Source organism: Psammomys obesus, unplaced genomic scaffold, assembly GCF_907164565.1.
Source record: "Psammomys obesus unplaced genomic scaffold, mPsaObe1.curated_primary_1811, whole genome shotgun sequence".
In the NCBI taxonomy this organism is placed as follows: Eukaryota; Metazoa; Chordata; class Mammalia; order Rodentia; family Muridae; genus Psammomys; species Psammomys obesus.
In genome coordinates, this window is record NW_026596046.1 from 37623946 (window position 1) to 37638092 (window position 14147).

At 38.8% G+C, this 14147-nt stretch overlaps 1 protein-coding gene across 1 annotated transcript; it reads right to left on the reverse strand.

The window, feature by feature from the left end:
• Nucleotides 1-9686: 9686 nt before the first annotated feature.
• Nucleotides 9687-10688, reverse strand: LOC129688733 (olfactory receptor 51G2-like). The gene has a single exon (XM_055623696.1). The coding sequence runs from the start codon at nucleotides 10686-10688 to the stop codon at nucleotides 9687-9689; it is 1002 nt and encodes a 333-aa protein (XP_055479671.1).
• Nucleotides 10689-14147: the final 3459 nt, after the last annotated feature.

Consider the following 14147-nt stretch of genomic DNA (forward strand, 5'->3'; position numbering starts at 1 on the left):
TTATTCAGCCAAACCTCTGAAAATACTAAGATAAGGGTAGTAATCTATAGACAGAAAATACCACTGTAAATTCTTCCCTGGTCCAGAGTCACTTGAAACACTTTCCCAGACGAACCGACTTTACCAAACTTCTGAAAATGCTAAGACAAATGACTTTATGCTTTAAGGTTTAGCATCTCAATCTGAAAAAAAAAATAGATGTATTTATTAATTTTTCTGAGCTTCAAAGATTACTTCAGTTATAGTCATTTTTCTTCCATAGTACAGGATCTGTATTTAGATAGTGTATAATTTTGTTGGTGGTGGTGATTTTCTTCTCAAGAAATGAAATAGATACAGAAAATTATTGGAAAATACTTACAAACACACCTTATTTAACAGATGTAAAAATACTCTGTCACTTTAAATTTATAATTTTATCCTTAGCATAACTTAATTCTTAGACATCCCAATAGGATTTGATAAGAACAAAGGATATAATTTATAGACATGACTCGTTTATCACATTTCAGAAATACAGTCAAGCATATTTCATATTGCCAGCAGAAATATCAGACATTTTTTCCATTTCAAGTTTGTGTGACCCTTCAGTATACAAAATAGAAAAAAAAAAAAAAAAAAAAACATTCCATGAGCAGAGAGGTTTGTGGAAAGGGTCTTAAAGACACAAATGAGGAAGCAAAGGCAGGCTGGTCATTCCAAAGCTACTTTTCCTGGAAGTGGTAACACAGAGACAGCTCAGTGGAATAATTACTGACTGCCTACTGTCAGTTAACTGACTACCGTGGTTGTGGAAGGCAGAGGGATCTTTTACATCCTTTCTCTTGAAACTGTCCTATTTGACAAACTTCATGGATATTTGTTAGCTAACATTGCCCCCTTATCATTTCTATTTAACAATATTAAGCCCTTTAAAATATGACTTGATGGACAGGTGAATACAAGTACATAAAATGCCAAAATAGAAAAATACACAGTCATTTTTTTAATTGCTGCTTGTAAACCCATGATTTGGAAATAAGCCCCGTTGTCCTGGAGTAGCACAGCTCTGTAGACCTAGCCTTTCCTCTAATGCAGGTGCCTACTGACAGCAAGGCTGAAAGACTCAGCAATTCAGGGTTTTCGTTTCAGCAGCAAGCCTAAATTCTTAGTATTTCTCCTCTCACTATGTCCTTCAGCTTTTACAATCATCCTGGATCATTCTTCTTATAATCTAGTACCAAAGCTGTGTACCATTATCTGCACCCTTTGTAACACTGTTTCACTCACTTATTTATTTGCAATTCTTTTGTGCGTAAATACTGAAATATGCTTTTGAAAAGCAAATTGTTTTACTTTACTTATCTTAAAAATGTATTTCTAAAATATTTTTAATAAAGAAACAAATTTATTTCTAGTATTAGGGGAAAAGCATAGTTTAAATTTTACCAGTAAGCTATAATTTAGAACTGAAACTATTTTTCACCATTGAAGTTTATAGCATTAGGGATAAGAAATCAACTATAAACATTAACATTTATATTACAGAGGTTTTCATATATACCAAACATCTGGTACTTATAAGTCCTCACGTGACTTTCCTTGAAAGAGGCATTAAGCAAAGTTCTATCTTCATCAGATCCTGGAGGGATTAACCTTATAAAAGGCTGATTGGAGCTTGCAGGACATCATGTCAAGCAGACAGTTGTGACTGAGATCACCTAGAATTTATCAAGGGAGGTTTTTAAAGGGTATAAGTAAAATTCTTCTTGGTTATTAAAGTCTTACCGTTTTTTTCAGTAAGTTTACTTCTATGGAGACAGCATGCCTGCCTTATACAGAGAAAAAGAATAAAATTGATTCCCTCTATGAAAAGCATCTGCTTTGATACACTGCTAGGTATGGTCTCTCAGGGGCCCTCTGCGGTAGGCTCCTGTCCTGTTACTTGTTTTTTCCTACTTCCAATGTCCATCCCCTTTGTCTTTCTAAGTGAGGATTGATCATCTTACCCTGGGTCCTCTTTCTTGTTTATCTTCTTTAGGTGTATAGATTTCAGTATGTTTATCCTATCTTGTAAGTCTAGTACCCACTTATAAGTGTGTATATACCATGTGTGTCTTTCTGCTTCTGGGATACCTCACTCAGGATGATCTTTTCTAGGTCCCACCATTTGCCAATCCAGATGTCCCTCAGTTGAGGAATGGATACAGAAATTGTGGTATTTTTACATAATGGAATGCTACTTAGCAATTGAAAACAAGGAAATCATGTACTTTGCAGGCAAATGTAAAGCTTCTTGGCAGACCCCGGGAGGCACAGACTTGCAGACAACACTGGGAATACGATTTGCTTCGTTCTTGGACCGCTGACGGCATCTGCCTCCCCAGGTTGTTTGAATGGAACCGCTGCCTTATAATCTTCAGCTCACAGGCAATTGTCAAAACTACTCTTAACTCTGACTTCTATTGACTGGACTGCTTGATAGAGCCTGTACCCTGACATTGGTTGTCTCTGAATCCCTGGGCATAGTCCATTGTCTGGAACCCTCACTTTGAGAGCAGATGACTCATGTGTAAGACTGTGGTACTTCGCTTCACTGTTCTTTTAATATACTCTCTATTTTATCTTAATGTATTACAATAGCACACATGAAGATACTCCAAAGTAGGCTTATTTTAATGCCAACATCTCATCAATCGTAGCTAACTTTGTGATTCTGATAGTGTTGCCAACTTTGTGTCTGGTGTCAGTCTCATTCATCAGGAAATAAATATAAAAGGCATTCATAAAATTCCAATATAGACACAACAAATTCTTACCAATCAAAAGTTCTGGTATCCTCCTCAGTCTCAGATGCATTTGAGAGATTTTTCCACCCTGTGTCTGAGACACCTGTCTTCCACGATGATGATTTACCCAAAGGTATTTTAATCTCCATTCACTCCTATTACCTCAAATTATTTCTATAAGGATTTACACAACTAAATATAATCCTGCAACAAAATTGCCAATATTCTTCCTTGAGCAATAAATCTTTCTATATTTGTGTCCTCACTCCCAAAACAAATTCATCAAATCCTCATTTTCTTTATCTAGATATGTAACACCACTGGAATCTGTGTGGATCGTCCTTTCCTATTTGATTTTATCTCCACTTCTCTAATACCGTCCCATTCCATGAGGCCAGGTTGTTGCATGCGGCAGAGAACACATGATCAAGTTGGTGGATTTGGCTGCTAATGTGTTAGCCTAATGCTCAGGAGGACCCTCAGATTCAGAGGTAGATGAGCCCCGTGAGAGATGTAATATTAAAGGGAAAAGAGGATTGGGACAGCTTGAAACACACAGCAGTACAATGTCCCTCAACACTGCCATGTTAACCCTGCACACGCCACAGATATGGTAGAGTGTGTGAGTTTGTCCTCTCCAGAACACAAACTTTATGTCTATTGAGTCATAACTGAAATGGGAAACAAATACATTCTCTGGAGAATCAGTGAAAAGACTAAGAATAGGTCAAGGTAGTTCTGAAAATTCTTCTTATATATTTTTTTGCGGCTAATAATTTCATGTATAAGGTTTTCTTATTAAAATCAGCCCCCTAGTTCCTCTCCCTCAGTTCTTTCCGTGCATCTTACCACTTTCCCCTACCAACTCCATGAACTTTGTATTTTAACATGGAGCCAATCTAGTGCCGTCTGTATATGCATTGATGTAAGACAACCTTCTAGAACTTTGCCTTTCTGAGACACCACCTCTGAAGAAAGCTGACTCTCACTTAGACAGAGGTGGCACTGCCTGAGCCTCTCCCTCAGTTACGCTGACAACCCTCCCCCTTTGCCATGGTGATGCATGAGAGACTTGGAGAAGAACCTTCTAACTCTGTGGAAGTCATCCAGTAGGGAAAATACCTCCAGGTAAATATGCTTGATTTCTCTCTGTCCTATGGCTCATGTACTTAGCGTCCTCATTAAAATGTCCTACTGTCAAGCAAGTTTTAGATGGTAACAAAGAGCAATGGCAATGGCCTGTAATATTTGACAAGGTCTGTAGAATCCTTTTACAAACAACTCAAAAATAGGTATTCCACACCTGGAGATGGGCTTTTACTTCTGCTCTTCTGATCTCCTCATGTTTTATATTATTAGGAATGTTTAACTGTAAGTCCTATCAGTAGTGAAGGTTTTGGTTTCTTTTATGTGTTTTTGTTTTGTTTCCAAATGCGGGATAAGGAAATGTTTTGAGTTCATCATCAGTTGAAATAAACTCATGAGAGGGCACATGATCTTGGTCAGCTGAGAAAGGTCACAGGAAAAGCCACATGATGTTTTGCTGGAAACTGTCTCATGCAAGGGGCATGCTTTTTAAGCAGAGTCCTGCGTGGACTCTGAGATTGGAAAAATAGAACACACAGACAGGGAGACAATGCTTTTGGATCACTATGTTTTGCAATGGTTCACATTGCTTTGTTGGTCTTCAGTTTTCTTTTTCTTTTATTACCACCCACCATCATAATATAGTACATTAAATTTATCTTCAAATATTTAATTACACCTCAAAAGTAAGAGAAAGACAATTTTCACATATTAATTGTAGTAATATATATTACAAATTTTAAGCTGTTTATCTGTGATATTTATTTAAATATACATTTCCTCACTGTGTCATATTTTGATGCTCCAAGCTCTCTGCTTCAAACTTGAACCTTTCTTTTTTTAAGTATAGGTTGTTTCACTCTTTCTTTTTTCACAGTTTATTCATTATATATCCCAATTGAAGCCCCCTCCCTCAACTCCTCCCAGTCAGACCTGCCCTCCCTTTTTCCCCAACCCCCTTTCCCTCATCCACTAAAGGGAGGGGTTCCCATCTTTTGTCATCTGCCCATAGCTTACCAAATCTCATCAGGACTGTCTAGATTCTCTTCCTCTGTGGCCTGGTAAGGCTGCATTGCCAGGGGCAAGTGATCTAAGAATAGACAACAGAGTTCATGACAGAGGCAGCCCCTGCTCCCCCCCCCCTTGGGGACCTAAATGGAGACTGGGCTGCCAATAAGCTACACCTTAATACCACTTTGGAAATCAATCTGGTGCTTTCCCAGAAAACTGAGAATAGCACTACCTCAAGATCCAACTATACCACTCCTGGACAGATACACAAAAGATGCTCCATGATTCAACAAGGACATTGTTCAACTGTGTCCGTAGCAGCTTTATATGTAATAGCCAGTATCTGAAAACAACCAAGATGTCCCTCAACTAAAGAATGGATACAGAAATTGTGGCACATTTACACAATGGAATACCACTCAACTATTAAAAACAAGGAAATCAAGACATTTTCAGGCAAATAGATGAAACTAGAAAAGATCATCCTGAGTAAGGTAACACAGATCCAGAAACAGAAAGACAGGCATGGCATACCCTCACTTGTAAGTGGATATTAGGTATATAATATAGGATAGCTGTATAAAACCTACAGACCTAAAGAAGCTAAACACTAAGGAGGACACTAGGAAGGAATGAAGATCTAAGATGACAGCGATGAGCTGGAGGGATGGCTGAACCATTAAAGGCTACACTCACAATCAAAAATGTATACTTGAGGTTTTGAAAATTTTTTAACTTCTAAAAATATAAAATTTTAATTTTTTATATTATTATTATTATTATTATTATTATTATTGTTATTTGCAATTTATTTACTTCTATTCTGGCTGTAGCACCATTTCTCATCTCCTACTGGTCCCACTCAGCCTCCCTCTTCCCTTCTTATATCCCTCCCCTAGTCCATTGATAGGAGAGATCATCCTCCCCTACTATCATCAGGACTGTCTGGATCCTCTTTCTCTGTGGCTTAGTTAGCTACCACACCAGGGGGAAGTGATCAAATAGCTAGACAGACTACTAATTCCATGTCAGAGGCTGCCCCTGATCACCTTATTTGGGGACCTGCATGGAGATGTAACCCATGGGCTACATCTGATCAGGCAGGAGGTCTAAGTCCTCTCAATGCATGATCCTTGGTTGATTCATTAGTCTCTGTAGGACCCCCTGAGCACAGATGTTTTGTCTCTGTTGTTTTCCTTGTGGAGCTCCTGTCTCCTCCAGATCTGACTATCTCCCCCTTCTTTCATAAGATTACCTGCCCTGCACTCTGCCCAAAGTTTGGTTATGAGTCTCAGCATCTGCTTTGATACCATGATAGGTAGAGTCTTTCAGAGGTCTTGTGTGGAAGGCTCCTGTCCTGTTCCCTGTATTCTCCTACTTCTGATGTCTATCCTGTTTGCCCTTCTGAATGAGGGTTAAGCCTCTTCGCTAGGGTCCTCCTTGTTGCTTAGCATCTTTAGGACTATAGATTTTAATATGTTTATCCTATATTTTATGTCTAATATCCACTTATAATTAAGTATATACCATGTGTGTCCTTCTGCTTCTGGGTTACCTCATTCAGGATGATCTTTCCTAGTTTCATCCATTTGCCTGAAAATTTCATGATTTCCTTGTTTTTAATTGCTGAGTAGTATTCTATCGTGTAACTGTGCCACAATTTCGGTATCCATTCTTCAGTTGAAGGACAACTTTATTTCCATATACTAGCTGTCATGAATAAAGCTGCTATAAACACAGTTGGGCAAATGTCCTTGTTGTATGCTTGAGCACCTTTCAGGTATATATGCCCAGGAGTGGGATAGCTGGATCTTTTTTATTTTAATTTTAATTTTTTATATTAATCATAGTTTAATTACTTTGCATCCCATCTGTAGCCCACTCCCTCATTCCTTCCCAATCCCACCACCCTCTCTCCCTCATCTTCCTCCATTCTCCTCCACAAGTCCACTGATAGGGAAGGTCCTCCTCCCTTCTATCTGACCCTAGTCTATCAGGTCTCATCAGGACTGGCTGCATTGTCTTCCTCAGTGGCCTGGTAAGGCTGCCTCCACTCAGAGGGAGGTGATCAAAGAGCCAGCCACTGAGTTCATGTCAGAGACAGCCCCTGTTCCCCTTACTAGGGACCCATTTGGAGACTGAACTGTCATATGCTACATCTGTGAAGGGGTTCAAGGTCATTTCCATGCATGGTCCTTGGTTGGAGTATCAGTCTCAGAAAAGACCTGTGGCCCAGATTTCTTGGTTCTGTTGCTCTCCTGGTGGAGTTCATGCCCCCTCCAGGTCTTTCTATCTCCCCCTTCTTTTATAAGATTCCCTGCACTCTGCCCAAAGTTTGGTTATGAGGATCTTGAGGAAGCGCTATTCTTAATTTTCTCAGAAAGCATCAAATTGATTTCCAAAGTAGTTATATCAGGTTACATTCCCACCTGCAATGGAGGAGTGTTCCCCTTTCTCTACAACCTCTCCAACATGTGTCATCCCTTGAGGTTTTTTTTTTTTATCTTATCCATTCTGATGGGTATAAAGTGAAGTCTCAGGGTCAGTTTGATTTGCATTTTTCTAATGACTAAGGATGTTAAACATTTCTTTAAGTGTTTCTCTGCCATTTGATATTCCTCTGATGAGAATTCTCTGTTTAACTCTGTACCCCATTTTTAATTGGATTACCTGGTTTGTTGGTGTTTAACTTTTTGAGCTCTTCATGTATTCTGGATATTAGCCCTCTGTGAGATGTAGGGTTGGTGAAGATCTTTCCCAGTCTGTAGGCTGTTGTGTTGTTCTATTGAGCATCCTCTGCTTTACACAAGATTTTCATTTTCACGAGGTCCCATTTATTGACTGTTGATCTTAGAGCCTGTGCTGTTGGTGTTCTGTGCATGAAGCTGCTTCCTGTGCCAATGAGGTCAACTTCCCCACTTTTTTTTTTTCTAACAGATTTAGTGAGTCTGGTTGTATGCCGAGGTCTTTGATCCACGTGGACTTTAGTTTTGTGTAGGGTGATAAATATGGATCTATTTGAATTTTTCTACATGTAGACATCCAGATAAACCAGCACCATTTGTTGAAGAGGAGATGTTTCTGCCTGCTTCCCAGCAACCTAGCCCACCTTGGTCAGAAACAATGAGCCCTGTACAGCCAGTTTTAAAGTATTAAAATGGATTTTATTATATAAAATGTGACCACTTGACATCTATAGATCTCAAAATTAATATGCAAACAAATTATTCTTTTTTCAAGAACTAATTTATTTCACAATCATTTTTCATACAGTAACTTTAATTACTCATTAACAAGCACAGTCAAAGCACAGTCTAATTGCCATAATTTCTCTATGTTGTGAATATTAATATGTTTTTGTTTTGGTCCCAGGTGTGGGATGTGGACTGGTTCAGCAGCAGAGTATTTCCTTTGTGTGTGCTCTAAGAGGAGCTCTTTGCCAGCTGAAGATAGCTTAAATATGAGAACTCTGGAGAGAAAATAAATGCCAGAGCCCAGAGAGTTTAGCACAGAGAAAGAACAGTGCTATTCCTGCTTCCTCCTTGCTGCTCCTAGTTGCTGTTGTGAAATTAGAAGTTGGAGATCTACTGAAACAAGGATTGGACCAGCTCCAAGGAACCCGACAGCCCTAACCAGCAGAAAACAGCCAAGAAAGAACTGTGCCCCTCTCCCACTAACCCTTTCTTTCTCCTACCTGGTGTTGGGTGATGGAAGAAACTGATGTGGAGAAGGGAGAAAAAGATAAAATAGACATAAAGAAAAGAGTTCATTAAAAAGTCACCAACATCAAAATATGTATGAAAATACAATATTCTTTATTCCTATCACTAGAGAACTTGAGTCTTATCTAAGCATCTTGTTTGCTTGTTGGTATGCCTGTTTTTGCTAGTGTAGGCACATCTTCTCAGAAAACCCAATTAACCTTGAAAGTATTACTATCTTTCTCTATCTGTGGACACAGACTAAGTGATTTCAAAATTATAAGAAATAATGGCTTTGTAGATTGAAAAGAGGTCTAGATGAGTATTCAAAGAACTATGCCATCTGTTTCTTGTTAACACACCTTATAAGAACTTACACACCAGCATCTTCATTTTTAAAATATTTGAATCAGAAGTCACTCTAAATTATTAGGACATATTTAAATCAATATTACCTTTACATGGTTACAAGACAATTAGAAAAGTGTCAAAAAAACCCACTACCAGCTTTCTTTAAAATTAAACTTACCTCATGCTAGAAAGGTATCTCACTGATAGAAGAGTTTCACTCATGCACCAGGGCCTAGGTTTGATCTCAGGCATATAAAAACAAACAAAATAAAAACAACAACAACAACAGAGTAGCAATGACTAAATGCTAAATTCGAGGCTTTCCTTTTATGTTCCCAAAAAAACTAAATCTCAAACATGGATGAAATGTGCATATAAACATTTGAAGTTTATGCTAAGACGCATGAGCATCGTTAGCGCCTGCTCTAAGCTACAGCATGCTCTCACTGCTAGATGACAACTCACCAACTTACAAACATAGAATAAAGTATCGAGGCAAAAGAATAGGAGATCACTATATTCATGAATAAAACATCTTGAACAAAGTTTGAGGATGGATGTAGGAGAGACTAAATGGAAATGATTACCAAAGCACTGCTCTGCAAACATAACTGAAGAAGGTTTATGAAGCATAAGTGAATATGGGCTTTAGACATAACAGACAGAAGCATGTTCCTCCAGAGTCTCTTTGTGAGTCTTTGTTGACTTGTTTCTAGTTTTGTTGACAACTCTATACGCAATATACCTGGAGCAGACAATTTACCATTATTCACATAGCAAGTACTGATGTCTTTCTTGTCTTGATGACATGCCTACATTGTGGCAGAACTAATTTGGGAGAATATATCAAATGGAGGATTCCTTGCCGGATCTGTTTGGTCTTCACACTGTAGATGATTGGGTTGAGCACTGGTGGAACCAATAAGTAGATATGAGCCATAAAGATGTGAATGAGGGGAGAGGAATGTTTGGCAAAACGATGGACAATAGATAATCCTATCATGGGCACATAGAGAATGAGAACAGCACAGATGTGGGATGCACATGTGTTGAGTGCCTTCAGCCTGCCCCCACGGGATGCGATTTTTAACACAGAGTGAAGGATTAACACATAAGATACAAAAATTCCCAGGGAGTCCATGCCCCACAGCAAAGTAATGAGGACTAGTCCATATACGACATTGAATCTGATGTCAGTACAAGCAAGGTGGATCAGGTCCTGGTGCAGACAATAGGAATGAGAAAGAACATGGGAGCCACAGAAGGAAAAGAATGCTAGACGGGCCATAAGTGGAATTATCAAAATAGAACTTCTGAGCAGAGCTGCAACTCCAACCTTGGCAATAAGTTTTGGAGTAAGAATGGTAGCATATCGCAGAGGGTGGCAGATAGCCACATACCGATCAAGGGCCATGGCCAAGAGCACGGATGATTCAGTAAAGGAAAAGGTATGAATCAGAAACATCTGGACCACACAAACATTAAACTGGATCTCTCGGGAAATAGACCACAACACCCTAAAGAGTGAAATCATTGTGGGCAGGGACATTCCCATGTCAGTAAGAGAAAGCATGGCTAGGAAGTAATACATGGGCTCATGGAGCCGGGGATCTGTCCTCACAATGTGCAGGATCATGCAATTGCCTGTTATTCCAACAATGTAGAGGAGGCAGAATGGGATGGAAATCCAGTGGTGAAATTCCTCATAACCAGGGATGCCTGTGAGGTAGAATGTGGAGGACATGATGCTGCTGGAGTTTGAGGTTTCCATTGGGCTGACTGTTAGAGCACAATCCAATTCCACAATGATTTTCTAATGATGGAGGCATCAATGAGGCGAGGATCTGGTGGGAGGTTGGGCACTAAATGATAAGAGCAGCAACAATTAAACCTACCAACCAAAAAACAAACAAATAAACAAAAAGCCTTTTAGCACTTAAACCTAAATCCATTCTTTTCTCTTTCACTATCTCCATTTAATTGTTAAATTTAAAATAAGAGATCTACAGATCTACCGTCAAGACTTCTCTTCAGCTTCTGAATTCGAACCCGATAAAAACCCCTCCGATCTTGAGAGGAAAAGAAAAGACTTTCAGAGAAGTGGGAATCTGATAATGTAGTAGAATACAACAATAGAGCAGCAGATACTGGGGAAAGAAGTTAATCAGCTTGGAGATGGTGACATGAGAAAAAGCAATGGAAGAGAAAAATGAAAACAAAGTTTTTAGTGACACATAGGTATGAAGAGGCCATGATGGAACTCATAACTTTTCAGAGAGTCCTAATATTAACAATTAAAAAGTGGTCACACACACAAACACACATACACACACATGACGTGGGATATGCCGGTTTCATCTTTTTCTCACATAGCGATGTCCCAATATATCAAGATGTGCGTCAGCTTTTAATCTTTTTCCCTATCATCAAGCGCCTTTGGTACTGTGGACTACATAATGTGCTGTATATTCAATTCAGTGTCAATCCTGGAAGTAAAACTTCTCCTGGTACAAATGAAATCCTAGACTTTTCAGCAAGCCATAAGTGCATGCAGCCACACCAGCAATCGGAAGTCTCCAACTTTATAAAACATACGAAAAGCCTGATACTCCTCTTTTTTGCTTTTGTTTTTTGTTGTCATTTTGTTTGTTTGTTGGTGGGTTAGTTTTTTTCTGTTTTGTTTTATTGTGTTGTGTTTTTTTTTTTTGCTTATTCCTTTTATCTTACAATCCTTCATACTTCATTTTTCCTTGATTTTGACAGACCAATTTCTATTGACACTGACCATGTTATTTCAAATTCATCCACATGGATATGGTATTATTTGAAGCATTTTCCATTAAAAAAATTGGAGTTTTTCATATAGAAAAACAAAAACCCCAGAGTTGCCAAAACAATCCTGTACAACAACAGATCACTTGGAGGTATCTCCATCCCTGATCTTAAGCTGTACTATGGAACAACAGTAATAAAAACTGCATGGTATTGGCATAGAGATAGAATGGTGGATCAATGGAACCAAATAGAAGACCCAGAAATAAACTCACACACCTATGGATAATTGATTTTGACAAAGAAGCCAAAATCATTCAATGGAAAAAAAAAAAAAAGATAGCATCTTCAACAAATGGTGCTGATCTAACTAGACGTCTACATGTAAAAAAATGCAAATAGATCCATATTTATCACCCTGTACAAAACTAAAGTCCAAGTGGATCAAAGACCTCAACATAAAACCAGACACACTAAACCTGTTAGAAGAAAAAGTGGGGAAGAGCCTAGAACTCATTGGCACAGGAGACAACTTCCTGGACAGAACACCAACAGCACAGGCTCTAAGAGCAACAATGATAAATGGGACCTCATGAAACTGAAAAGCTTCTGTCAAGCAAAGGATACTGTCATCACAACAAAACGACTGCCTACAGACTGGGAAAGGGTCTGGTCATGTGGGAAAATAGGGAGGGGTGGTGGGAGTGGGAAGAAATGAGGGAGGGGGCCACAGCTGGGATACAAAGTGAATAAATAATAACAATGAAGAAAAAAAATAACAACTGCCAAAAAAGTTGGAGTTTGTAGGGTTACTTCTTAAATTTGAAAGTCTAAGGACCTTGCAAATTGGGTTTAAGACTTGAGAAGTAAAAGTATATTTAAAAATCACTGCTGTTTGGGTTTTTGTGGGAGTTTTAAGTTTGTATGCTGAAATTTCAACTTCATTCAAAAATTCTTCCTCTGTTACATCTGAAATAACTTTTTCTTATGTAGACAAGTACATAGACAGATGTTACCGGTGAAAATCTGGGGCATTTTAGGTAAGGCTTTAAGTAAAGCTTGAATTTCTCAGCTCAAGTTGGATGAATACAGGAGAGAAAGAGAAACAGAATCAGAGACACAAAGACAAAGAGAGCAAAGACGGAGACACAGAGACAGTGAGAGAGAGTTACTAAACACATGTAATACTTTCTGAGCTCTCTTGGTTGCTTCTCCTCACTCTTTTGATGCCCTCCCTTCTCCCCTTTGCTTGTCAATATCCTTTCTGTGCTTTCTTTTGTCCTCCCCTTCTCACACCTTTGTGAAGAGCTCTTCTCGGTTTGAGGGACCACTCTAACTCGGAAAGTAAGCAGGATGAGTTAATAAGGCTGACCGTAGTCCTTGGAGAGGAATCAGGGTACATGCAGGAGAGAGGCTGAAAGCCTGTCGGTGCCAACATTTCAATTTCTGGGTTTTTCCTGCCCTACCCAATTAACCAGATCACAGCAGGAGGTCACAAGTTAAGTGTAATGGATAATAAATTCTCTATAGACCTTCCATATTTGTTGTCTTGGTGTCTGGAAAACCTGACGTAATACAACATGTAACGAGAAATGGGTTTATATCCAGAGCATGAGACAACAGTAAAAAGTTCCATGTGTTGTCGAGATTGTGGTAAAGCACAGAGTCTGTATCTAATAGCTATGGGTACCTAAAACTCAGTTTTAGGTGATAACAGATATAAAATGATAACAGGTATAAAAAAATCAGTTATGTGGGATGCCTTCTTCAAAATCATAGAGTAGACGATAAAGCCAATTTCTTGCCTGAAATTTGATTCTCTAAAATGGCATTTTTCTTAGTATTTCACTGATTTCTATCCAAGAAAATAGATTAAATAATTTTAGTCCAACAACTTTTACTCAGTGAATTAATCATTCATGAATATATTATGAAAATAGGTGTTGTTTATCCTATCTCTGACAACTTGTCTGGCAATATTAGCCCATAAGGTTATCCTTGAATGTCTCTCCAGGTGGAGGAACATAGCGCTGTCTACTTAGAGAGGTACACTAGGACACTAACCAGAGCACACAGAATAAAAGGGGACACAGATGTGAACAGCATAAGTGATTCAGTTCTGACATCCATCACTGTATGCTGACCCAAATGAAGTGTGTTGATCTCTAGAGTTTGGCCTGAGAAAGTAAACGATGGAAAACAAAGAAAGCCCAAGAGAACATATAATTGAAGCACTGACTATCCTGAGATCCCATCCATCCCACATTTTGGCTCATGATGTCTTCATCTCCCTACAAAAATGGAATGATTATGTTAGGAAACCTCCACATAGACAATTTCTGACCACTGATATAGTCTTTCTCTTGCCACTTCAGAACAAGCAATGGCAAGCAACTTCCCATCTAGAAATGTGTGTGTGTGTGTGTGTGTGTGTGTGTGTGTGTGTGTGTGTGTGTGT